The sequence below is a fragment of the Apteryx rowi genome, unplaced genomic scaffold (assembly GCF_003343035.1).
Source record: "Apteryx rowi isolate R43461 unplaced genomic scaffold, aptRow1 scaffold_507, whole genome shotgun sequence".
Lineage (NCBI taxonomy): Eukaryota > Metazoa > Chordata > Aves > Apterygiformes > Apterygidae > Apteryx > Apteryx rowi.
Window position 1 is genome coordinate 372,061 of NW_020450769.1, and position 26,982 is coordinate 399,042.

Here is a 26,982-nt window from a genome sequence, read left to right on the forward strand (position 1 = left end):
TGCCATACACACATGCAATTGCTTTTAGACTCCAGGGAAAACCCTTCAGACTATATGGCTCAATTGTTGTTTCTATCTATCTTGTGTGTTTCTTAATGGATAAACTTCTGTACACTTGGTAAAATACTTCATAGCTATCAGAAAATATCGATTAGCAGTCTCTGTGTCAGGCAGAGATGCATGAACACATCAAGACCGATCTGCTCCATCGGTGTTTACATTATAAAAAGAAACCCCAGGCCAGCCGCCCCCAACCGGTGTTGCAGAGGGCTTTCTGTCTCTTCAGTGGACCGTAGGGTTCTTGTATGTTACATAACCAGTACCAGTTGTCTTTAAAGTTCTCCTTTTTGCTTATAGAGGTACTTTCTCAAAATTCTAACAGTTTCTAGTTATGAATCTAGAAACCTATTTTTTGTAAATATCTGTTTCCATCCAGTGATGCCTGTAGATGCTGCCTGTGTTTTCCTCCATATCTGACATAATATTTTATGTTTAAGCTCCAAAATTTCTTACTGTGACCAGAAACCTTTTTCTGATACTCTGAAGGGATATTAAGTTCCTGAACAGTTTTGTTTTCTGACTGATTTTTTGTTCGGACACTGCACTTATCAGAGGGTACTCATTAACAGATTTTAATTGCTCTGGTATTAGTTCCTGCAACTGCTAGTCTTCTTTTTCAAATTTTGTTTGGATTTTTCCTTCCTCTGTGGAAGCCCTATCATGACAAGATTTATGAAGAGAAGGACTTTCTTTTTTTAATTCTTGAACAGGCCATTTAGGCTCATGAGGAGTACATGGTGGTGTCCACTTTGCTCACCTTCTTGAATAATGCTCTGAAATGGAACGAAGCTTGAAAGGAACTATTTAAATTGCTGACTCTCACCCCCTGCAGTCACTGTCAGCCATACAATATATATCAGAATAGTACTGCAAGACATCTACTTCACAAGCTTCTCTAATCACAAAATGCTTCTCACCATTCTGTAACAATCCTTGGACCTACAATAAAAGACCAAAACTGTAAAAAATCTGTGCAAGGAATAGGGCTAGATCAAGGGAACTGTCAATTTATAATGTCCTGCATTTATTCAGTAAAATTTTTGAACTTCTTGCACTTGCTACAGAGAAAAGCAGCCTCCTTTTTTTCATTTTTTCTGTCCCATCTTAACATTCCTTCACAGTCTTAAATGCCCTTCCTGTCTCCAAATTCAGTGATGGATTTAACACTTGAGAATATGAATAAGGCATAAAAATTAGGCACTTTGCCCTTGTAAGTAAACAATGCTTTAAAAGAACAAATAGCATGTGATCAAGAAAGAACAATCAGATTTCCTTTTAACCCTTGGGATATGAAAAATACTGAATTCAGTACTTGTATAGAAAAATTGAACTTCATGAATCACTTCTATGTCTTACGTAATCAAATTAATTTCATAATTGTTTCCGTAAACATAATAAGCTTCATCCTAAAGTGGTTCTGATTCCAGAACACTACACAAGAGAATAAAGCTACTTCTGTCTCTCTTGCTGTTCTTGAATATTTCAGAGATTCAAGGTCTTGAAGATCTCTGTACATTCACATCCTTTTTTTTTTTTCTCCCCTCTCCAGTCTCCTAAATCTGCCACTTTTCCCCCTGTGTTATTTTTCTTAAGGGCGATGTGACTGATTCAGATAGATACATATCACCAGTACACATATTGGCAGCTCATACATCGTTTATCTGTTATACGGCAACGCATTTTGCAGCACTACCTGATTTGAACTGACTTGGCTGTTTGAAAGACTTTTTGCCTGCCTTCTGAATCATATTTGACTAGTGGAGCCTTAAAACCCTGGAATTCTTTTTTTGGGGCAGTTTATCATACTACCTGTCCCATATTGCTACTCTTGTGCTTTGTAGGAGTTCTTAAGTGGAAGATATATGGGTATTAGAGCAGGTGAGAAGCTGGCAGGACTTTGCCTTTGGGAGAGACTCAGCTTTGAAATGTGATCCTTCCCTCAATGGGAAATCTTAATTTTTTCACCTCAAGGGCACACAGTCCAGTTCAATTATTTTTCTTAACTAAAAGGAAATGGAAAAGGATTGGGGACAATCCCACCTATTCTTGCTAATATGTTATTATCAGTTATTGTTGATAGGGTGGTTAATGGCTATGGGGTATGCTAGGTTTTGTTCATTTTAAAGCTGTACTTTCAAACAATTGGCTGGATGATCTGAAAGTGATGCTAATTTGCAGTTGATGTATAAGCACTTAGTTAAAAGAGAAAAAACACCCCTTCTATATTCACATCTGCTATTCAGTCAGAAGTCACATGTGCCATACCTATTACTTCTCTATGTCTTAGCCAGGAGGGATTGGGTCTAGTCATGAGTTCAGTTTCCATATCTGTTCTGCTCTCAGCATCTCTAGTAAAGACTGCCAGTAAATGTAGTGGTGTTTCTGTGATGTGCAAGGATGTTCACAAGGAACCAGACTATGATCACTAATATTTTCCACAGTAGCCACTAATTAGCTGTCACAAATTAAATATTTTGGATACTTAAATAACTACTGACATAGGCAGCATTCTAGCTAGCAGTTCTGTCAGTGATATCCTTCTCCATAATTCCCAAAGCTTTTTTTTTTTAATATGAAATGTATTTCACAGAGTGAAGTTGCTGGTCTTCTAGATGTGAAGGTTTGTAGAAATTCATGTGAAAAGAAGATTTAAGTATAGGAAAGGAAGCTTTTAATGCTGACTTTATTTCCTTTTCTAACCAGGACAAGCAAAAAAAAATGAAGCAAACAAAGTGGGACAGATCTAAAATTAGACTTGCCAGATATAATAATCTAAATTATTTATGAGTTATTTGTGCTGAACCAAAGCTTCAAATTGACTTCTTTTAGCAAGCAATTACAAATAATCTGGAAATGTAGAAATATTTTTTTTATTTCTTCTTGAGCTAAAATATTTTATTCTCACTTTAAACTTTGGCTTGCTGTTATGTTATGTTATGTTATGTTATGTTATGTTATGTTATGTAGAAAGGACCACTATTGTTTTGCCATTATAATTTTATATGGAAAATATGAGTTATTGTATCTATGACACAGACCTGTGGATGAAGAAAATATTCCTAAACTGACTACCCAGCAAGGTTATCCTCATGGAATTTCTACCTAGCTATTCCAGAACTATGTTAGAACTCTGCTATGATGTAAGTCACTGTTTCTATCTCCTGTCATATAAATCCCTCAGGGAAGATGCATTTGTGTAGAGTGCTCAAAGCTTTGTGTGGGTTCAGAGATACCTGCAGCCTTCCCCACTCTGCCTTTGGGCATAAGAGGTCTACTGGGGTCTTCTGCCAGATGCCTGTACCTGCAGTCTTAATTTAGGAAGGTTTAACTGAGTAAAATAATATAACATGTAGGTTATACTTTTTGTTCCAGATAATTTCTGCAGAAATTGTTGAAAGTGTGGATCCTAGGCAGGGTTGAAAAAGGGAAGATGATGAAACAGAAGACTGTTTTTATTTTCACATATATTCAGCTGGTCTCCTTCTGCTGGAAATGATTAGAGTTAAGTTTTAAAATGTGAAGCTTCATAACAAAAAATCAGAACTCTCTCAGTATTATGTTATTAAAAGACTACTGTATGTTGGGAAATGGTTATGTATAGAACAAAACCAAATCCTTTGTCAAAGGTTATCACAATTTCTTGCTGAGGCCATAGTATAGTTTCATATTGCATTACAAGAGCATATTTTCCTGAAATCAAGACAACTTTGACATCCAGTTGTAACCAGGAAGAATAATAAGAGATAAAATAAAGTATCAGTTTTTTTATACTGCACAACGCTCCCTATGATGGTATCATAGCATAGCTTTCAGGATTAGTAAGTAATAATAAAATTCATCTCCCTTAATATTTTTGATGTCATGAAGTAAGTAATTTCAGATGTTTGAAGCACTTCATTTAGGCCCTGATGCTGCTTTAATTGAAATCCTAAGCAGAACTCCCATTTTTTTGGTAGCTGGGTGTATTATATGTGCACTGGGAACATATGATGAACCCTGTTACTGCCACTTAGTGGAGTATTCTCCAATGCAGGAAGGAGGTTAGCACAGCAGAGTACATCTTTTTTGCCAATATTAAAACCATACCATGCACCGTCATGCTGATGTGAAACAAAAGATTTTTGGAAAAATGTTTCTGCAAGTAACTCCATAGTAAAAATAAAGTAATTCAAAGTGGAATTGTAGAGTACTGAAGACGAATGCAATGGCATGAGTCATCCATTCATCCTTTTTGCTGCTGCTGCTGAAGTCTGTTTTGTTAACTGTATAATCAAGAAAGAAAAATTAATTTAGTAGTATCATGTGGATTATATGAGAATGTACTACAGTGCTGAAATGAACTACAACTGTGTATGTAAACCTGATAGATTAGTTATGAGAATGGCTAGTCTGCTTACAACTATTAGTCTGGGATACTTCTTTAATTGAATTAGGATAGTTATATGCATTCTTTGAAGAGAAATGTCGTAGTTCTATGACAATGCTAAAGGAAGATTTAATCTTAATTTTTGAAGGTAATCCTAACTGAGGATGCTTACTGTCTGTCAATATTAAGGGAGAAAAAAAGACCTGTGATATGAAAGTACTGGGCGTGCAGATGTGTATATATATATATATGTGTGTGTGTGTGTGTATATATAAAAAAATAAGATTTCTATTTATCAGTTGTAGCATACTGGGAAGAGTGAGAAATTCAGGAAATTCTGAATGTTTATAATAAACTGCCCTGCTAGCAAGGTCAGGTTTTAGTTTTAATAATTTTCTTTTCTTTTGCCTCCTGTATTTTCTTTAAGGCCTTATTCGATTACAAGAGCTCATCAAGGCTCCATCACGGTACAACCTGAGACTAAAAATTCGTCAGTTGCCAGCTGACACGAAAGATGCAAAGCCATTGCTAAAGGAGATGAAAAGAGGCAAGGAGTTCCATGTAATCTTTGACTGCAGCCATGAAATGGCAGCAGGCATCTTGAAACAGGTAATCCTCATTGTGCTTTAGATAGCTTAATCTTCTTCATCCCTAATAAATAAAAGTAATACCCAATCTTAACGACATTAAACAAGCAGGGGAATTGTGTGTCAGTTTCACTGAGGCCTAACTTAAAATCAGCCGAGAACTTCAGAGCAAATTTTTTTGGTGACTATAATGGTAGCTGCTTTCATTAAGTTTTCTAAAGAAACAGATTAATCAGTCCATATACAGGAGGAAGGGTATTTCGCCATACACTTCATCTGATAAAAATTATCAGTGTTGCAGCTATGTAGGTTTGGTACTTTGGAGAATTGATATCAAGGTTTAAAATGCTTGTTTAGTGTAATTTTATATAATGAAGTTTTTTTTTTTTTTTAATTGAAGCTTCTAAATGGTGTGTTTGTAATCAGATAATTGAGATTTGAATAGTATCTTTTAACAATAGAAAACAATTTAACAATAGAAAAACATTGTTCTGATTTGGTAGGTCATTTGAATACCTTTGCAAATTAATTTCCTTACTAGATGACCACATTAAGATGTTCCACTGATACAACTAATTGATATTTTTAGAGTCATATTCTTCTTGCACCAATAATAGGAGTGCAGAGTGGCAGAATACCCCTGGATAGGTGCTCTGCAAAGGTGCTTGCTCTGTTTTGTACAAGATGAATAGGTAAAATATAGGAGAATCCCAAATATTTACTATCTGTGTACTGAGGAAGCAGATTCCACTGGTGTCTTCCAAAGCTGTCATCAGGGAAGGTGGCAAGAGATTTAAGTGGTATGCAAAGGATACAGCTAATAGAAAGCTTACTGTAAGCCTAAAGTTTGCAAAAGAGAGGTGCCCTTGTAAGTCACCTTTAGTGAACTGGCTCCAGAGACTGAGAAATTCTCATTTTTGGAAGCCATTTTTCTCATAGTTTTTTTAATTGAACTATGCCTTGTGATAAGAGAGATGAAACAAAAATGTATTCTACATTTCTAATGCTCAGCTTTCACTGACTTTAATTCATGTTTGTATTATGTTTACCATCATGCTATATCCTTTTGGTTTGAAATAGAAAGTAAATGCATTCTTTAAGATTTGAAAAAAATACCTCTAATTAAAGGCACCTTGGGGGATTGTTGTGGGAGCAATTAAAATGCTAAACAAACACTATTAAACATACACGTATACTATCGTTATTAGTTCTTTATTGTGCATTGATTAAAATGCTTTTATTCATTTTTAGAAATTTCAAACTTCTGGTGGTGATGTTTGCTCTTCACTATGCATACGCCAGTGTATTTAGTCTGTTTAGCCCGAATCACTGAATGTACATTTAATTATTTTAATATCTTAAAAATGCAGATGGAAAGTATGTAATAGTGGCAGTATAAAGCTGTAACACTACCAATAAGTCTATTGAGGTACATTATTTATACTGTACCTGATAGTTTTTAGGTGGAAGGAAACTTTTCTTTCACAGTATGCAACATTGTGAAAAACAGATATGACTAGAGGCAAATGGGAACAAAGTTAAAAGTATTGTATCTTTAATCATGGCCCAGGACCTAAGGATGAATGTTATCCTCTTTAAATGAAATTATAAGCTGTTTTAGAAAACTACTCTGCTCATCCTAAAGACTATAGAAGGAAGTTGAAGGAAGAATTATTTTGTGAGTGTTTAAATCTTCATATAAATTTCTATAGCTTTTTGGCTTTCCGTTCAGCTCCAATATTTCTATGCTTCAATGTGTTTACATTTGGTATTTGTGCAGCTGAATGTGAGTTCTTGCTGTCAAAATTGACAAAAAGCACTATATTTGTTGTCACTTAGTGATACCATTCCAAATATTTACAAGTTTTTACTAAACTTGTATTTACAAGTTTTTGCTAAAAATAATAAAAATGTTTTATATGAAGATGGAAACATTTGCAAACTATTAGTTAACCAAGCTTTTCTGAAAATGGAGGGACAAACTTGGCAAAGGGGCATGACAAGGAGTTTCTTCTTGGGAGGATGATTGTTTGCAAGGATTAAGAATGAAGTTGGGGGGAAGAAAACATGTAGAAAATACAGAGAAGGAGCACTTTGAGAGGCCAGTGAAATGGGAACTACTGTTTTCTGGCCAAAAAAATATCATGAAAAGGGTGTGTGTGTGTGTGGGGGGGGGGGGGACGACAACCATCCACACAGCATAATTAAATTAGGGCAAATCTCAGTGGTAACTGCATCACCAGGCAACCAGTGAAAACATACAAGATTTAAAGGTTAGGGAAGTACTGGAATAATGAAGGGAATAAAATAGCAATGTTTTGAAGAGAAAAAAGGAGAGAGGTGTTTTGAGAAGTAAGGAGAATGAGAGAAACAGAAAACATGGAAAACAGACAATGCATTTTCTCTGATGTTGTGCCCTCTATAGAAAAAGAAAACAGATATGGAAGCTGAGTGGAGAGGGAAGATGAAGGTTAAAAATGAATTTCGAGAGAAACTACCTGAAATGGATTTATCAATAACAGCACATAGCAAAATCTAAAATTACAGATGTGCCTAGGACACGTCTTGTGTAGAAATTGTGTGGAGAATGAAAGACCTGATTATAGGCAGGAGAACTGCAAATGTGTTCCATACAGAGAGGAAGATACCTTGGCTTTATTAAAAAAGAAGAAAAAATCCTGTGTTATAAAACCTAACAGTGGTTTTAGTTGTGCAGTTTCTAATGAAGTTGTAATATTTCTAATGAGATAATGGTTTTCATGTTTTTAAGAAAACTTAAATGGCAGTTGGCAAACTATACTACAGTTCTAAATATTATTGTAGAGTCTGGAATTCACAGGTATAGGCATCCTTTGGAAAAGTATTGTTGCAGTTTTTGCCCAAGTTTCTTATCTAAAATATTATAAACTTTGATCTGCAGCTGGTATTTCAAATTTGTTTTTACTTTTCACTTTTCTTTGGAAAAAAACATATAGACTAGTCAGTTCTTCCTTTCTCAGACAATGTCTCAAGTAAAAAAGCTTCCACAACCTTAAACCTCTGAAAGTTCTTTTGCATAAAAATTTTGCCTGCCGTTGTGACAATTGTACAATAGTGTGTTCAAGGAGGTGTGACTGGTAGAAACGTAATGAAGAATTCTATTGATAATTCCTGAAAGGAAGTTGTGTAGCTTTGCAGTGATAAAAAATCTGTAAAAAATATGTAGATACTAAAATGGCTGAATAAATCATATTAGACTAAGACAGGTTTTGTGCAGAGTGAAAAGATACCGTGTTACATACTTTTCAGTTGAAGGTGCCCTTAATGAGTAGGAATGATGAGACATCCCTAGCTTATTGCTTTAAAATTGTGTCTACAAATAATCGTTATTCTGTTGACAAAAAGGTACGGAAATTTTAAAATGCACTGCTGATCAGAAGCTATTTGATATTATATAGTTAGCAAGACAGATGCAGGTACTTGATAGATGTCAGAGTTTAATGAGTAATAACATGAATATTTGTTCTTTTTCCTGAACTAGCATGTATCTCGCTATTCAGAATTTGAATCAAGAATCTTTTCTTTCATGATTGGAAACACACACCTCGAAGATAACCTTGGATCCTTGTTTTAAATCAATAATACTTTTCATCAAAATAGAAAAATACTTCCTGTTAGGTTATTCTTTTTAAGGGGAGGGTTCAACAGTGAATGAAAATACTGTCAGCTCAAATTTTGTGTGGCAACTTAATGCATCCATTAGTATGTAAAAGTATAAGGCTCTTTCACATTTATTACACTAAAAAGTCTAATAATATTCTTTCTATCAGAAGATCTGGTTCATAAGTTCCTTTAATAGTCAGTAATCTGCTCTAACTGCTAAGAAATGATTTGCTTGACCTAATTTTAGTATAATTCCGAACCCTATAGTCCGATCCCAGTAGTGTTCTTCTGCAGTTTTTCATTTCCCATGTAATGTGATAAAAATGTATTATGTGATCTCAGAAACATTAATCTTTTGTTTATTTTTTTAAGGCTTTGGCTATGGGAATGATGACAGAATACTATCACTATATCTTTACCACACTGGTAAGTGGCTTATAAAAACATACTGATGACATCTAGCAGAGACGTTACTTTTGTTAATTATATTACTTGACAAAGTGAAAAAGGTCTCTCTGGAATGGGGTGTGAGTACAGGATGTTTTCTCTGTTGAATTTTATTACATTCATTGAAAACTCATAAGGATGGTTTAATCATTGTTCAAGTGTGCCCTGGAAACTTGCAGACTGGAGAAAACTACTGACTTTGCAGCAATTTTTAACTTTCAAACATGGCCAAATGGATAATTCATAATTTCTTTCTATTATGAATTTTGCCCTTTTTCTCTTTTTGCTATTTGTATGTGAAGATTATGATATTTTAAACTTACTCATATATTCCAAATTGCTTATCCATAATTTCATAAGGTAAGTCTTCACTGTCACATGATTCCTGAATGATTTGGTATGAATGTTAGCAATCTTTTATTTAATCTTTTATTTAAGCTCCAGTAGAGCTTGCTAGACTATGAATTATGTGATATTCTTTGGTTTCCATTGAATAAGTAACTAAGAAGGAATTTGATCACTCTTGGAACCATCATACTTAAAAATTACTTTGCTTGTGCTCATATTTAGCAAAATACTAAGAATTGAACATTTAAAATATGAATGCTCTTCCAAAGCATAACAAAAGTACTTCAGCGAAAGTTTTGGTTTTTTTTTTTACTAATCACCACGAAGCTTAACTAAGAAACAGTTTAAAAGTTTGTAAAATAATACTCTAGAAATGAAAGTTATGTGCATTTCTCAGTTTTCCATTGTATTGAAATTTGCCTATTTAGATCGCAATTCAGTAAGGTTCTTAAAATACGTGTCATTTCAAGCATCAGGCAGATGTGCCTTGGTAAAACCACGCTTAAAAAGACTTATGTTTAAAATCACTTATGTGCTTAAATTCTTGCTGAAATGAATCTTTTGTGGTAAGATGGACAGTTCATCTCAGAATCAGGAAACAGAAGTTCATGGAAAGCACTAGCCTGGAAATAGACCTTTTAATAGGAAACAAAGTTCATTAGAACTTTAAGAGTAAAATACCCCACACAAGTATCTCTCTTCTTTTAGAAGGGTAAGTTGTGCTATCACTTCCAGACTTTAAAGATACTGGGATTGCATGTAATAGAATTTTCCTCATTAGACTTTCAAAATGGATTCTAGATGTTGCAGTTTTATTTGTTAGATTTTCATTTTGCTATTGGTGAAAATTGCTTCTTTGAATACTTTCTCGTACTTTAAGTACTGTCTGGTTTGCATTTTATTTTTTCTTTTTAAAGCCATGTTAAAAATCAAGGTTTTCTGTCATTTTTATTTCCTTACTAGAGCATTAACTTTTCAGGAGAGACCAGAATTATTTTGATTTGGTGACATAACAGAATAATTTAACATGTGCAAACAGATCCTAGATTTTGGTTTTGCAATGTAGCTTTGGAGCTTGCATCAGAATTTAGTTGTTTTGTTTTATTAATTGCTTCTTACCTACATGGTAGAGGACATGTCAAATAAATTTTCCAGTCACAGTGTTTACAGCAGTCTTCTGTGTATTCCCCAGTGATTGTTTCAGGGTCTAATGCAGTAACTCATTAATACACTGACCTATGTGTGTTTATAATATGCACATATAGTACTGCTGCATATATTTATTATGGTGTTAATGTACATCTGTTTGGATTAGACAATTACATCTGAGATTCTGATTTTTTTTTCCACAGTAATAACTGAAAGTATTTTAAACTTAAAGAGAAAGATGCTGGACAGGAGCATAAACTACTTTGCAATGCAGTTCTAGTTATGTTCAGCCTTTCCTTCAGTTATTTTTTTTAGAGTGACCATGAGTTAGATTGTTTCTACATGAATAACTTCCAACAAATTTGTTTATGATGCACTTAGCTAAGCCTAGTGAGTCATGATTGTTTTCTTCATCAGCTCAATTTGAGGTTTCTTCATGTTTAAAACTTGACCTTACACCTGAGTTTCCTAATGTCAAACTTGGGTTTTGCCTTGTTTCTGAAAGTCTGTCAAAGGCTTGGGATAATGTTGATTTTGTTTGATCTAAAATTTGATTTTCTTCTCTTAATTCACTTATGTTGCCTTTGTAAGCATGCGTGTGTAAATACACACATATACATATACATATACACACATACACACATATACATACATATGTATTTTGAAGAGACATTAAATTGCGAAGGTTATGCTTCTAGAGAAAAATACCTAATAAAAGACATATCAATGTTTGTAAGTATGGCAGATACATGTGAAGAATGCTTCTGTTTAAAATTAAACTATACTCCAAAGTTGCAAAAAGTGTAGTCCATATACATTGCCCCTGTTCCCCGCTCAATTTTTAAAGTTCAAAATATCCAGATTTTATAAAGAGTGAAAATGCAAAGAATCTCTCATTCTGTTTAGTTCATCACTTCAAGCCTGTGTCTGGTAAGCCATACAAAGAGCTAATACTAATTAATACTACTACTACTATTAGTAATTAGTAATAATGTTTAAGCTTACTGGAACATTTCTCAAGAGTAGTGGATACAGTTCCGCAACTGGACTTTGCATTTTCTAAAAGGCTTTTTTTTAAAGGCAGTTGAATCTTTTCTTCCTCTATGAACCAGATCATTCCCATTGTAAGGTCAGTTGAGTTATTTGCTCACAGAATGAGGCAACAGCCTCCCAAATAAACAGCACATACAGTATTTTCTAGCGTATATAGCACTGTTGTTCATGACAAGTTTCAGCACAGATATCTAGGGAGATGGTCAAACAACTGAAATACTAATTGCAGTTTATGAAAGGATTTATATGAYGGTCATTTTTTTCAGGACTTATTTGCCTTGGATGTGGAACCCTATCGGTATAGTGGTGTTAACATGACTGGATTCAGAATTCTAAATACGGAAAATACCCAGGTGTCATCAATCATTGAAAAGTGGTCTATGGAGCGATTGCAGGCACCTCCTAAACCTGATTCAGGTTTGCTGGATGGATTTATGACGGTATGAGTATCAAATTTTGGTTCCTTTTTTGTATATGCTTGTGAAGCTAAAAAACCTTTAGCTTCTCATTCCTGTCACTAAATTTGCTTAGGAGCATGAGACCAAATCTGACTCTGATTATTAGTCAGAAGATAGCTGTGGTGTTTGTGTCAGTATTCTAGACTAAGAACATTTTAACTTTATTTCAAAATTGTGTATGCTGTATTTTTTGTCCAAATGATAATGCTACAGTGTTATAAGCTTATGATTCATCTGGACTGTATTTCTCTACTTTGTTGGTGAAAATGCTGTGTGGAACCATGTCAAAGCCCTACAAAAAACAAGATAAATTACATTGTCTCTTTCCTTAATTTTTGTCTCTTATTCACTTAGATGCCTCTTTTATAATGTTCCCTATTTTGTTTCTGCATAATTAATTTTTTGATATTTTATGAATATTATTAAAAAACTCCATCTTGTTGTCCTTTCCAGTTCCTATGCTTTGACATAAACTAATCATGGGTCTTGAGTTTATTGAAGTCTTTTTCTGAGTTTCTGGAAGTCTTCCCCTGTCACCTTTCCATTGCTGTTATTCCCTGGTTTCCCTCACAATCACTTACATGGAAATAGACTTTCCATTTTGGATTTTCAGCTCAATAGTTTGAATTAAATCTAAATTTATAAAGTTTTCAGGAAGGGATTTATTTTAAATCATGTCCTATATTAGGACCCCTTTAATTTTAAAATTTGTTGAAAGAATCTAATTTTCTCCTTTGTTTGGTCTAGAGGTGATTTGTAACATCTTCGCTGACAGAGTTCCAAAGCCCTTTAGCTTTTTTTTTAATAAAACTTTTCATATTCCGTCTGAAAAATACCAAATTCTGTTGCTTGAAGATTCATATACAGTTTTCTAGATTGTGTTAGATGAGCCACATAACATAGACAGTCTTATGAAAAATTTTTTCTTTTGATGAAATTTAAAGATTTTTATAGGCAGTAGATACTAGATGGCAATCAATACATAGTATAAGAAGTTAACTTCCTTTTTGTCTTGTTTTCAGAAAATGGTCCCTTTTAGAAAAAATATTTTTTCTTCCATTTACTTTTTATATACGTAGTGTATTGGATATGCTATTTAGGAAAATATTTTAAAATTTAGTTTAATTTATTTAATAGTTCTGTTTTACTGCACTTTAAAGTATTATAAGATGGGATCTGTAAGGTTATGCTGTTCATTTCTCTAATAACTCCAAATAAGCAAACGGAACCTAAATAATTTTAGAAATGTTTAAAAGATGCATGCAGTTCACAGATAACTGCTCTTTATTATTGTAAGTTGTTGCTCTATGCTTCCTTGTTTGTATTAACATTTTCATTCTTTGATTTTTATCTTTTTTTAATTTAAAGTTTTTGACAGTACCTCTCATTGTAGTTGTATATTTTATGTATCGATCCAAGAACTGCAAATCTTTGGATAAAAAGTTAACAAAATCAGTAGCAGTAATTACATTATCAGAACATCTGTTCGTGGGCAATAAATTCATAGAATAATATAGATTGGAAGAGGCTTCTGTGGGCCAGTCACATGTCCATTTTATTATTAYTGTAAAATAAAATGTGAGAAAAATATTCTGCATTCTATTCTGGATCCTTAAAAGTAATCTTTGCACTTCTGAGTGGTTTCTGTAGTTATCACAAGAACCAAGTATTCATATAGACTGGGATTAATATTTTATGGTGATTATTTATGGGGATTAAGCACCTAAATGTACTTTGGTAATCTGGGTTTTAGATCCCTGAGATATACAGATAGAGTTTAAAGAATATTTAAAGGCTTTGTAATCTTGACAAGTGTTAGATGCTTAAATAGCTCTTATAATCTGGCCCTTAGATACAGAAGAGACATTCACAGGTCTTTAGACTTAAGTTTTAAAAGAAATTTCTATTCAACGCATAAAAGCAAGTTATGTCATGATACCATTGCACAAAGTTCTTCCTGTACTCAGTGGAAAGAAATAAGTCATTTTATTGACATACTCTCAGTAGATTTGTTAGGTTTGTTAATTTTGACTTCCATTTCACTGTACTTCATATGCATTTAAGTAAGTAACGCACTTGGGAATTAAAAATGTTGCACAGATATTAATTACTATTATGAAATACTCTAACTGATACGGGCTGAACTGGGAAAGTTGGTTTTTTTTCCACATATACCAGGAAACAGTGAATGTAACAATACTGGTTGGTAATGACTATAGTTTATGCAGAACAATATTAGCATAAAACCTCCTTCATGGCAGTGCATTTAGCTAGAGCCAGCTAATTGAATGCCGTTTAACCAGGTGGGAGCATTTCAAACTCTAGAGAAGCTGCCAAATAAAAAACTAAGGATTGTATTTTTTGAGGCAGTCAGAGACGTCAGTCAAGGCTGGTAGGTTTCCAGTGGGGTAAACCAAGAGTTCTGGATCACAAAGTTTTTAAGCTCTGGTGGTGGTTTGTGTCATGCTCTTCTTTCTCTGCCTTCCCACTATATGCAGACCAACTTCGCCATCGTGTCAGAGTTAGAACTGTTCATTTCACTCTGATGTTGCATTGCCTGGTTTATGACTAGTTGATTCCCCAGTCTTAAAGCTGGTCTTTAGTTGTTTTCTGCTGTCATATATAACTTTTTAGTTAGGGTGAAATATTCTCATAATTACCTGACCTTTAGTATCCCAACATGGTAACAAGTGGGTATAAAATTTCATCTTGTTTCTTTGAAAGATTCCAAGTCAAATTTCCAAGTATGGTTCCTATTGACTTCAGTTAGGGCAGTTCTTGTTTGTAGGCTGCTCTTCAGGAAGGGTGGGAAGGATGATTCTTTAGCACACCTGAGAAGATTACTGACAACCAATAAATTATTCAGCATATTTCACTCTCCTTTCAGGGTTTCTGAACTTTATTTGTATGGGCTTTGGGAAAACAAATTTAAATTATATAATGAATGCTACTATATTTAATCATTCCATTATTTAATAAATGATGACTTATTTGTATAACAAAGAAGTGAAACCCATTCTGTGATACAGGATATTAACAGCAACCCAACTGGCTTTTGTTCGTTCTGTGACTCAGGAAGATCCTGTGAATCTTCCAGTATCTTTGGTTTTGGACATACATGTGTGTAAGAGTGTATGCAGAGTTTTCTTTGTACAGAGTTCTTGTGATAAAAGGTTTGCTTGTAGAAATATTTATAGGAATCAAATAGATGTGATTTCTAGTAAAGTCTTAATTAATTGGTGATTTTTAAATAAAGCTGTGTGAATATACTTTTAATATGGTACATAGAAGTTCTGAGGAAGGGTCAATGTTCTACTTTTAATAAAAGGCTTTTATCATGACTCATATGTCTTAACAGATTCCATTTATACTTTGAGGGTTCTTTCATATTTCTTTATGTGTTCAAGGAAAATCAAAGTGGTGCTTATCCTCTTAATGTATCAATTACAATCTCTATATGTTGCTCTCTGTCTTTCTCTGTCTCTCTGTCTGTCTCATACACACACATGCGCGCACACACTTGCATGCACAAATGCATGCACATGCATGGTATGGCTTATGAAATCAGTTCCTGAAAAGGTTGTGTAGGATGGTCATATAAAAACAGCGATCAGAGCATACTAAATAAAAATTTAGTATGCTCTGATCTCTGTTTTTATATGACCATCCTGTATTCTTACTAAATGGAAAGAAAGAACTATGTATTGTATTTAAATTGAAGCATAACATGTAGCTGGCACAAGTGAGAGTAGTTATTTCGTCTAATAAAAGTACAGGAATATTTACTGATAATTCTGTCACAGGTAATAAGCTGTGCCTTTAGAAAATACCATTATAAGAAAAGTCAAGGAACAATCTATTGCAATACTTCATCTTTCTTACTAGTAAATTAACTGTATCTAAGGTTTCTAAATCTTTTTCTTGTTGTCTCCTTGTTTCTTTTTTTTTCCTTATTACCATTGGGTGAATAAATCCCAATGAAATAATGAACGAAATCTTTGCCCAGATTAAATCCAAAGTGTTTTTTTTATTCAGACTAGTATAAATTTTGTAATGAAATTTCACTTGTTTCTGCATTTCCTGATACAATTCAGCAATACGTAAAATGCCTTTTTCCTTTGGCTTCTTAGGTGTTTCCAAATAAAATCCCGAATGGCTCTCATCTGTAAAGTCTGTCACAGCCTAGTTGCTAGTTGTCCATCCATTCACACATTTCCCTTTCTATTTCTTACCATTTGCTCAATGATTAGCACCACTAAATTCATTTGTTAGCAGTTCAAAATGCACATTTGTAAAGTTAGACTGTGAGAAGGGTGGATACTTAGCTGTTGAACTTGCTTCATCTGAGAAGCTTAAATATACTGAACATTAGGGTAAAAAGCAACAAGTCCTGGTCTGATCACTTACCTGACTGGATGATCAATGATTTGTTTTTGGCTTAATCATACACTAAATGAGATTTTTTTTTCTTTTTTTTACTCTAGGTACTAGAAAGTTTTAATTGAGTTGCTTAGACATGTGCTACAGGGCTGTAGAAGCTGGTGCATAAAAATAAAGAAATCGGTGGGATCATTCAAATCAAAAAGAGTTGAAACACTGAAAGTTTTTGAGGTTAGCTCCAAACTAAATATTTGGAGTTGTATGTCACCAAAATCTGTATATGCACACCTGTGGTTTTACTCATATTGTTTGTCTGAAAGTATTTCTATGCTGCAGATTGCAATACAGAATTAGAGATGCTGAAACTAGTCTGAAACGATCCTTGTGTTATTATTGCTAGACTACTTCTAAACTAAATTGAGGGTCTTTATACAATTCCCTGATATGTGATATATGAATTACTGTTACTTTTCTCTAACTTTAAACTAAATTCTGAATTTGAAAGCAGTTGCAACCTAATATTACTTGAGCAAAATGTCTTGACATTAAAAAAATCTATTTTTCAACTGGAATAAGGTTTCTTCTTGAGGAAATTAATTCATAATGTAAGCTAAAAAAGTCAGAACCAAATATCAAAATATTTAATTATGTAACTTTAGATTTTAGTTCATAAGAAGTCTAATTCAAAGTTTAGTGCATAAATTTTTTTTACAAGAGTTCATCCTGATGTGGCCTGGGTCAAAAAATTGAATTTGGATTTTCCTGTAAGATGGGAAAACTGAGTAGTAATGATTGCTGAGTATTTTATTAAATTATAACACTATCATATTAATCTATCCTGTATTAACAGAAACATAGTAATACTGTAAAACAGAGAAGTAATGCTTAGATTAATTTCATGAAACTTGACTTTGGTGTACTTGACACTCAGAAAGGGAAAAGCAATATAAATGTAGTCTTACATTTATATATACAGGCATACCTTGGAGATATTGCGGGTTTGGTTCCAGACCACCGCAATAAAGCAAATATTGCAATAAAGTGAGTCACATGAATTTTTTGGTTTCCTAGTGCATATAAAAATTATGCTTACATGATACTGTAGTCTGTTAAGTGTGCAATAGCATTATGCCTGAAAAAACAATGTACATACTTTAATTAAAAAATACTTTATTGCTAAAAAATGCTAACCATCTTCTGAGCCTTCAGCAAGTCATAATCTTTTTTGCTGATGGAGGGTCTTGCCTTGATGTTGATGGCTGCTGGCCGATCAGGGTGGTGGTTGCTGAAGGTTGGGGTGGCTGTGGCAATTTCTTCAAATAAGACAGCAGTGAGGTTTGCCGCGTCCATTGACTCTTCCTTTCATGAAGGATTTCTCTGTAGCATGCGATGCTGTTTGATAACATTCTACCCATAATAGAGCTTCTTTCAAAATTGGAGTCAGTCCTCTCAAACCCTGCCGCTGCTTTATCAGCTAAGTTTATGTAATATTCTAAATCCTTTGTTGTCATTTCAACAATGTTCACAGCATCTTCACCAGGAGTAGATTCCATCTCAAGAAACCACTTTCTTTGCTCATCCATAAGAAGCAACTCCTCATCCGTTAAAGTTTTCTCATGAGATTGCAGCAATTTGGTCACATCTTCAGACTCCACTTTGAATTCTAGTTCTCTTGCTGTCAGTTCTAGTTCTCTTGCTGTCAGCCTGTCCTTTGAAGCTTTGAAGCCAGGCATTGACTTCTCCTCTCTAGCTTTGAAACTCCTAGATGGTGTCTTCTTCCAATATAAGATAATGTTTAGTGTTCCAATATGAGAAGATGTTTCATCTACATTGAAAATCTGTTGTTTAATGTAGCCACCTTCATCAGTTATCTTAGCTAGATCTTCTGGTTATCTCGCTGCAGCTTCTACATCAGCACTTGCTGCTTCACCTGGCACTTTTACGTTATGGAAATGGCTTCTTTCCTTAAACCTCATGAACCAACCTCTGCTAGCTTCAGACTTTTCTTCTGCAGCTTCTTCACCTCTCTCAGCCTTCACAGAATTGAAGAGAGTTAGGGCCTTGCCCTGGATTAGGCTTTGGTTTAAGGGAATGTTGTGGCTGGTTTGATCTCCTATCCAGACCACTAAAACTTTCTCCATATCAGGCTGTTTCGCTTTCTTATCATTCGTGTGTGCCCTGGAGTAGCACTTCGAATTTCCTTCAAGACCTTTTCCTTTGCATTCACAACTTGGCTCACTGTTTGGCACAAGACGCCAAGCTTTCGGCCTCTCTCAGCTTTTGACRTGCCTTCCTCACTAAGCTTCATTTTTTCTAGCTTTGGATTTCAAGTGAGAGCCGTGTGACTCTTCCTTCTACTTGAACACTTAGAGGCCATGGTAGGGTTATTAATTGGCCTAATTTCAATACTGTTGTGTCTCAGGGAATAGGGAGGCCCGAGGGGACGGAGAAAGACGGGGGAACGGCCGGTTGGTGGAGCAGCCAGAACACACACAATATTTATTGATTAAGTTCACCATCTTATATGGGAGCGGTTTGTGGTGCTGCAAAACAATTACAGTAGTAACATCAAAGATCACTGATACAGTTCACCATAACAGATATGCTAATAATGAAAAAGTTTGAAATATTGCGAGAATTACCAAAATGTGACACAGAGACACAAACTGAGCACATGCCGTTGGAAAAATGGCGCTGATAGACTTGCTCAATGCAGGGTTGCCACAAACCTTCAATTTGTAAAAAATGCAGTATCCGCGAAGCGCAATAAAGCGAAGCGCAATAAAAGAAGGTATGCCTGTAATGACAATCATGATTCAGACCAAGCAATGTATATCATGAATTGAGTCGTATTGGTTCATAATTCTTCTACTATACAACTATTAATTTTCCACAGTGTTCTGTGCCTCAAGTCAGAACTTAGCATGCATAATTAAGATGACCTAACAAGCAGTGCTGCTTCATTAACATAAACTTTTCCTTGGTAATTGCTTTTGCTTATCGTCTGATTCAGCTATCTGCTTTCATCTTATGTGGAAATGAGTGTATTTTTTTCTATTCTGAGTATTAATTCCATTCTTTAATATTCACTTCAGTAGCACGATATGGCAGGTGCAGTGAAGCACTGTGGTGCTTGGAGAATGCTATACCTAAGGTCAACATTAAAGTGTTTCCTCAGAAAATCACAGCTTGGATCTAATATGTTTTGTAGGTTGCTGAGCAGAATGGAGCGTGATTTAGTCCTATGAATACAAAATATGTCCATATTTCCTTTTCTACTCTTATTTCTTATGTTTATTTCTTACTTATTTTTAATTTCTCCTTTCTTTTCTGGATATAGTGTGTTTTTTCAAGCTTAGATCCTCTCCACAACGAAACATGATATTTCTCAGCATGTGGAAAGTAGTTGTAATAAAATTTAGAGTGCAATATAATACTCAAGGCAAGAATATAGAGATTTGTTGCATGGCCAGGATAGGTTTATGGTATATTTTTGTGTGTGATTTTCATCTGATTCACAAAAAGAGAGAAGATGTTTTATGAATAAAGATACGTATTTTTTAAAAGCTGGGGTATTGCCTTCCTCAAATAATGAGAATAGATCCATGGAGATTTTCTGTGAATACATAACTGTGAAAAGACACGATAATCATCAGAAAAAATTTTTACTACCTTTACACATTCTGCGCAATAGAAAGAATATACACTACATCCTATCCACAGAGTTGTCTGGAAAATTCATTTTGAAACTTGCCATTTTGACAGTTAAATAACAATGCTGAAGTTATAATTACTTTGGAATTTGAATATGGAAATGAAAGAAAGAATAATGTTGGATTTGTAAGTGTGTAGGCAGTTTCCCCCAAATAGTTCTTCGTATTTGCACACCCACAGACCTGGTGGATACATTCATGTATTCAGTACATATATTCATGGTTTCTTCTTTGTTTTCCGTGATCATAAGAAAGCTTCCACTGACTGGCTTTTCAACATCCAGGTTCTGTGACTCTAAGGTGAACTATAGTTTATGTGAATTTTCATCTTCTTACCTTTGTGGTCATGAATGTTAGTTTAATATTCTCAGAAGATTTATTGAATCCAATGATAAGACAAAGAACTGTTAGAGGAAAGAATGGTGTATTTTCAGTTACATTAAATTGTTTCATTTGAAAAAATCATATAATGAGTCTGACCAATGTGTGAAAGCCAAGTTAAATGGCCAGCTGTAATCAGGGAAAGAGCCTGATATCATCAGAACCCTTCAGCTTACTTTTTGATAAAGCTTTTTGAATCGTGTTAAACTAATTTGATTAAGCTAATACAATTGAAAAATGTACTATTTTTCCCTTCTAGACAAAATTGGAAGAGATTAATAGGGTGAGGGAAAACTTTGCAACCATGGCACTTGTAGTTCAAGAGCCATCTGGAACTCAAAAGAAAAAGATAAAAAAAAAAAATCCAATTCTTTGTCATGATATCTCTAAGGCTTACTGAAGCTTTTTGTGAAAATGAAAAATACCTTCTATATCAGAGAATTGGATGTGACTGATATTGAGGCCACTCTTTTATTGCCCTGAAGGACAAATATATATTTTCCAGGTTTAATAGTGTACTGCTAAAGAAATTAGCACAAAGAGTTGAATCTAGGTGTCTCCAATCCATTTTAATTAAGGTTTGAGTGGGCTGCGTGATTCAAGAAGAAGCATGAATAAAAAAATCTAGCAAAGATAAAGGAAGAGATTAGTTTTTATTCTAACAATTTTAAAAGTAAACTCCCAATAACTGACTCATGAAATCTGGGAGATGCAAAACTGGAAATGTACACTACTAGTAATAATAGTACATATCTAGTTTTTTTTTCTCTAATTTTTTTTCTCTAATTCTCAGCAATTGTACTAACTGATACAGATACTGAGGTTATTATACCTCGTACACATTCTGCACTGTGTGGCAGAAAATTCTATTAAGATTCAATTTTGTTTTCCTTCAGGCAAGTAGACTTTTACAGTTGCCTGGGGGCAAACAGAATAAATTTATTGCAACCCTGATATTTTTAAGCTTATTGAATTAGCGCATTAATGAATTTTAGGTGCTTATCTAGAAGTGTTAACAGAATGCACGGCTGCTTTGTTTTCTGATAATTCCTTAGAGTATGTTTTGATTTTTTTTAAATAGTAAAATTATTTTATACATGTTTACATTTATGATTTGAAATGGCAATCTCTTTAATTTAGGAATGAAGTTATTTTATGGAAGATAAAAAGGGCTTTGAATTTGTTGTTTAATGTGTTACTAATTAGTCATTTAGTTCTGTTAACAGCAAAAGGATATTTGTGAAACTGTGATTTCTTATCTAACAACTGAGAAACAACAGTTATATTTCAAGTAGATAGTTAAATAACTCAGTAACTAGTAGCATGCACTGTAACTGGACTGAAGGATTTGATGAGAAATGGGTGTTCTTAGGGTTCCTGAGGGTGAAAAGATTCATAAAAATAAAAAGAAATACTCATTACAGAAGTAGAGCCTCGGTTTCTGATTTAGAGCTTCAAAGAGGATAGTTTGTTATATAGACAGCTTTATAATTATCCCTTTAGCAAAAGGAATTTTCTGGATCTGCTGATGAGATGTGTTTAGTAAAACAGTGTAGCAGCAAATGTGTACTTCAAAGGAAGTACTAAACAATTACTTATTACTGCATTACAAGCTAGGAATCTCCCCCAGGCACAGTTAACTTCACAAGTTTAAGGAATATGCAAGATTTCATGCTGTAAGATGTTTTAGAAATGATATGTCAGCTATTCTGAGAATTAATTGCATTACCAAATATTTGACTCCTGCATCTAGTTTGTCTCTTTCTTGGTATTTAGGAGACAAGATCTTTCAGAACCTTGCAATCCTGTCCTGAAGAAAACATATGCCCAAGTGTTATACACATTTAACAGTAATAAATTGCAGCTTCTTTCCTATGGTATACTTCAGAGAGTACTTCCAAATGTGGTTTGTGGATGTATGCAGATATTTACAAATACAGTAGGATTAATTTGGATTTATATGATTCTTTCATGTTTGAGCTGTTCTGCTAGATCTTGCAAAGTAATAGATAGAGCTCTTAGCGTGACAGTAAGTAGGGAAATGGCAGAAGTTGCACAACCTGCAAAGCTCATATGCGGTCTGGAAGACTAGCTGGAACATAGCTTGTTTCTTGAAATCGGTGCACCGAGTGAAGTGCCTTTACTCAGGGACTGTACTATTGTACAGTTTCTGCAGATGTATCTGCATCTTATAAAATTTAAAGTCTGAGGACTGTAACCCAATAAACTATGGCCACATCAAAGAAGAAAGTTTTCTTGAGATACATTCTGAAATTTAATGTAATGATTTATTTATACCCTGTATTTACTGTAATTTTTCTGGAAAAGTGAAAAAAATGCAAGATTACTTTTATTCTGTTCCTTTCCTGTTTGGTAAAAGAATTATGTCTTTAGGAGCAGTGTAATCAATTAAAGCTGGCAATTAGCAGACTTAATTGCAGTAATGAACAACCCTAGCAGTCCTCATGGCTATAGCTGTAGGATGTGGAATGGTGACAGTGGTGTCATGCTAGGTTAAGTACTGGTGCAAATCACTCAATTTGTGGAGAGAGCCAAAGTTTAGCCCTTTTCACATGCTCACCAGCTTCACAATGGCACTGCCAAATATTTAGGGCTGAATTGTACTCAGCTTAATAGTGAGGTTTAAAAATATATTGTGGGTAGAATCCTGGTCCTATGGAAATCAATATATGTTTTTAATTTGACCAACGTTTAGTTTGCTATGTGCATGCCTATCTTAGATATGTTAACGTAGCTGAACTGAAGAGTTGGTTTATTATTTTTGATGGAGTATTAAATACTGTTTATTGTAATGGAAGAAGGAGTGAAAATCATATGTAAATATTTCTCTGAATCTTCAGGTGGTTAATTTGGGCATAGTTTGGTAAGCTGTAATTGTCTTCATTCATTATATGCTTCTAACCTGTGAAAAACAAGAATGTGTTTTTTTTCTTTGTTTTTGTTACTAATTAATGCTCACTAATTACTAGACCAGAGGACATAGTTGGTAGAAACAAACAGAAAAAGATTTATAGGGAGAAGTAATACCTTTTATTAGACAAATCTATATATATCTGAAAAAAAAAAAGGAAAAACATTCAGGCATACTCCTCTTCAGGTCTTCAGTAAAGAGGATGGTAAACCCAAAAACTTGTTTTTCTGCTTAGCCCACTACAGCTACAACACACTATTTCTAATTTTAAATGGACTCATGTAGTACATGTAGACTTCACTGGGACTTTCACTCAGATAAGATACATAGTTATTGCTTAAAATCATCTTGCTAAGGGATGACTCTATTTCCTGTTCAGAACATCATGGGCTCTATTTTAGTGTCTTTCCAGATACTTCAGGGTATTGTGCCTGGCCTCCAGCTGCCACTCCAGAAGAGCACAGGTCTCCCGTAGGATCCCACTGTCATATCTACCCACCTGTAGATGCCTTGGGTATCTGTGTGTGTTTCAAATGGTGCTAGATGCCTGTATTTAGTCAGCTGAGTCGAGACTGTTACTAGAATTGTGACAGTGAATATATTTCCCTTTTAAACAGTCTAATGGGTATGCAGTGGTCACAAGCACACGTACAGATCCATTAAACAACGCTGAGGAAAATACAAACATCAACCTGAATCTGTGCCTGGATACCTTCATGTCAGGCTGGAAACAAAATTAGCATGCTTTCATTATTCTGTATTTTCTTCGTGAACCTGAGACCTCTGCTATCCTAAGCCACGTTCAGCACATGAAATAAGTGGAGAGAATAAAATACTAAATGCAAGAGAGAATGAACTATCATGATACTGTGGAATTGAGACTTCAGATATTAAACTTTATACTCTTCAGATTCCCTCTTCGCAAGGCTTGAGTGTATATATATAGTATGTATACAGCAGAGATAAGTGCCATCCTATTTCAGATAATGAGAGGCTATGTAATGTCATGAAAATAAGTATTTACCTTTTTAAATTCCTCATTTTAATGCTGTAGAATAATTTATTCAATCATAGTGGTAAAATACTGTTGGAAAAATATTATTTTGTAAAGAAAATTCTGTGCATGTAATTTCTCTTAGTATAGTTTATAAAAACAAAATCCCATTACCCTTTATCTATTTTTATCGTGTGTAACAATGGTTATACATTCTTTTTCTTTATTGAGCTATTGACAGAGGCTTCATTTCTACAAAGTTTTCAATGTGCTTTTTGGCTACAAAGCTTGTCAGTAATGCTGTTGAAGTCAACTGGACTACTGTGGCACTTAATGTGAAGTACATACTTTGTGCAAATGTGTCTTCAAAGGTCACTCATACAAAAAATATAGTTTTATGTAAATTATTTTGTACACTCCTTCGCACTCTTGTTTTGGGTTAAGATTGCGGAATTTYAAGGTATTTCTGATCACGGGAGCAATCCCTTTTTAGCCTCTTCATGGTAAAAGACATTTCAGAAAATAACATTTTACATATAGTATATTTCTGCTGATATGATTGTGCTGATGTGTATTGTTTACAGAAAACATAAACAGCATCCTCTCACCCACAAAAGGTTTTATTTGACACACATGGGTTCCCTACAAACTGTTTATGCTTGGAATTATTGTGATTCTGCAGAATGCAAATGTTATGCATGACAAAATGCCTAAGTCTTCAGTGTTAATATATTACACTGTTGAGTCTTAAATTATACTTGAAAATTAATGGTAAATAGTAAATAATGTTAGATTTAGGCTATTTTGGATTTTATAACTTTCCATTTACTTAAAGTATTATAAGATAATTATTCTGATGTAATTCCAAAGTTAAAATCAGGATGTTGTTAAAATCCAAATAAAAATAACTCTTTAGCAGAAGGAATATTCTTGTCTGCCAGATTACTGTAAAGAATTTTTTTTTTTTGATTATTCATCTCTAAGCTGAAAAACTTCTGTTCTTGTCACAATACTCATCATTTTTGTCATAGTCCCTTCGTGTTCCACACAGCGTGATTTGTATTTCATACTAACATGAATGCTAGAACTAGGAGATCTTCCTATGCAGGTAGTTTTGCAATAGTGTCTATCTAGAATTGAAGCCAAAGAACACCAAACTAGCAGCTACAGGGCTGCTGACCCATGTTTTTCACAAAGTTGCCTGTGTAATGTAAAAGGAGGTGTCCACAAAACTTTGCTGTGAATGTGTTTTCTTGGACTGTCCCGAGGTCCTTGTGGAAAACTGACATACCTAGACACTTTCTGGTCAGTGGTGGATTTGATATTACTTTTCAAGTTGGTTGTGTAATGTTGTTCTTTATTTTCCAGAAATGTGTTGGGTATTAATGGTTTGTTATCTAATGACTGGCAGTGGTGCAGATAAGCGGCTGAAGTATGGAAGTATATACTGGCAGGGAGAATTAACTTGGCCATTTTCATATTTAAAAACTTTAAAGCCTACTATACACATATATATACACCAACACAATGTGTATAAAATTATATAGAAACCAATCTAGTAATGATCTATTACAAAAGAAAGTTCTGTAGCATATTTTTTTCCTCTATCAAATTTATCAGTTGACACTGACCATTAAATTTATTGGTTAACATAGTCTTGAATTAAAAAATGTGGTTTTTTGCCTTTAATAAACTATAACTCAAGAAAGCACAATTCAGTGGAACATACCTCTTTGATCTTCACAACTTCTGTGTTTCCTACAAATATTTCTGCTCTGCTTTTTCTTTGAAGATATCTTTCATTATTAAATTCTCCTTTTTAAAAAGTAAAGAAAGGGACATCAAGCACAGAGGAGAATCCACTATTGATTGAAAAATTTGTTTTCAACTTTTGTTTAAATCTGGAAATGTAAATACTTGGCCTATCACTGTCTCCTAGGGGCATTGTCATGCATGTAAGGTCCTCAGCCTGTAATTCACTCTGTGTTCATGAATCTCAAACTGAAATTTATATTCACAAAAGGAGAGGTTTCTGTCTTAGACTGCAAGATTTATTGCAACATCTGGGAGGAATTAGAAAGTCGTCTTTGTTCTTTGACACAGTCAGTCATGTCTTTGCATCTTCGTGCAAAGCAAAGACGTGCTTAATGACTTTTTGTTAGTAAATGCTTAGATTTGCCACACTTTTGCAATCCTCAAGAAAAATAGCAACACAACCCTTTTCTTATTATTGAATATTCCTCTACTGATGATAATCCAAGTAGGGTTTTATATCTTCATTTGTTGGATTTAGTCTTGAGATGATGTGCTAGGTGAAAAACCTAAATATAAAGAGCAAATAAATATACCTGTTGTTGAAATTTATGGCAAGTTGTATCATAGAGTATTGTCTATCCTTTTATCATTGAATATATTTGGGTTGTTTTGATTTTACTATTCCAGATTTGGCATGTATATTGAATAAATACTTGT

General features: G+C 34.1%; 1 protein-coding gene across 1 annotated transcript in view; it reads left to right on the forward strand.

The window, feature by feature from the left end:
- The window catches only part of GRIK2 (glutamate ionotropic receptor kainate type subunit 2), a 424,643-nt gene that overhangs the window by 152,371 nt on the left and 245,290 nt on the right, over positions 1–26,982 (forward strand). Inside the window, exons 4-6 of the mRNA XM_026079986.1 lie at positions 4,854–5,035; positions 9,028–9,081; positions 11,919–12,092. Coding sequence (XP_025935771.1) covers positions 4,854–5,035; positions 9,028–9,081; positions 11,919–12,092 — 410 coding nt within the window. The remainder of the gene's footprint in view (positions 1–4,853; positions 5,036–9,027; positions 9,082–11,918; positions 12,093–26,982) is intronic.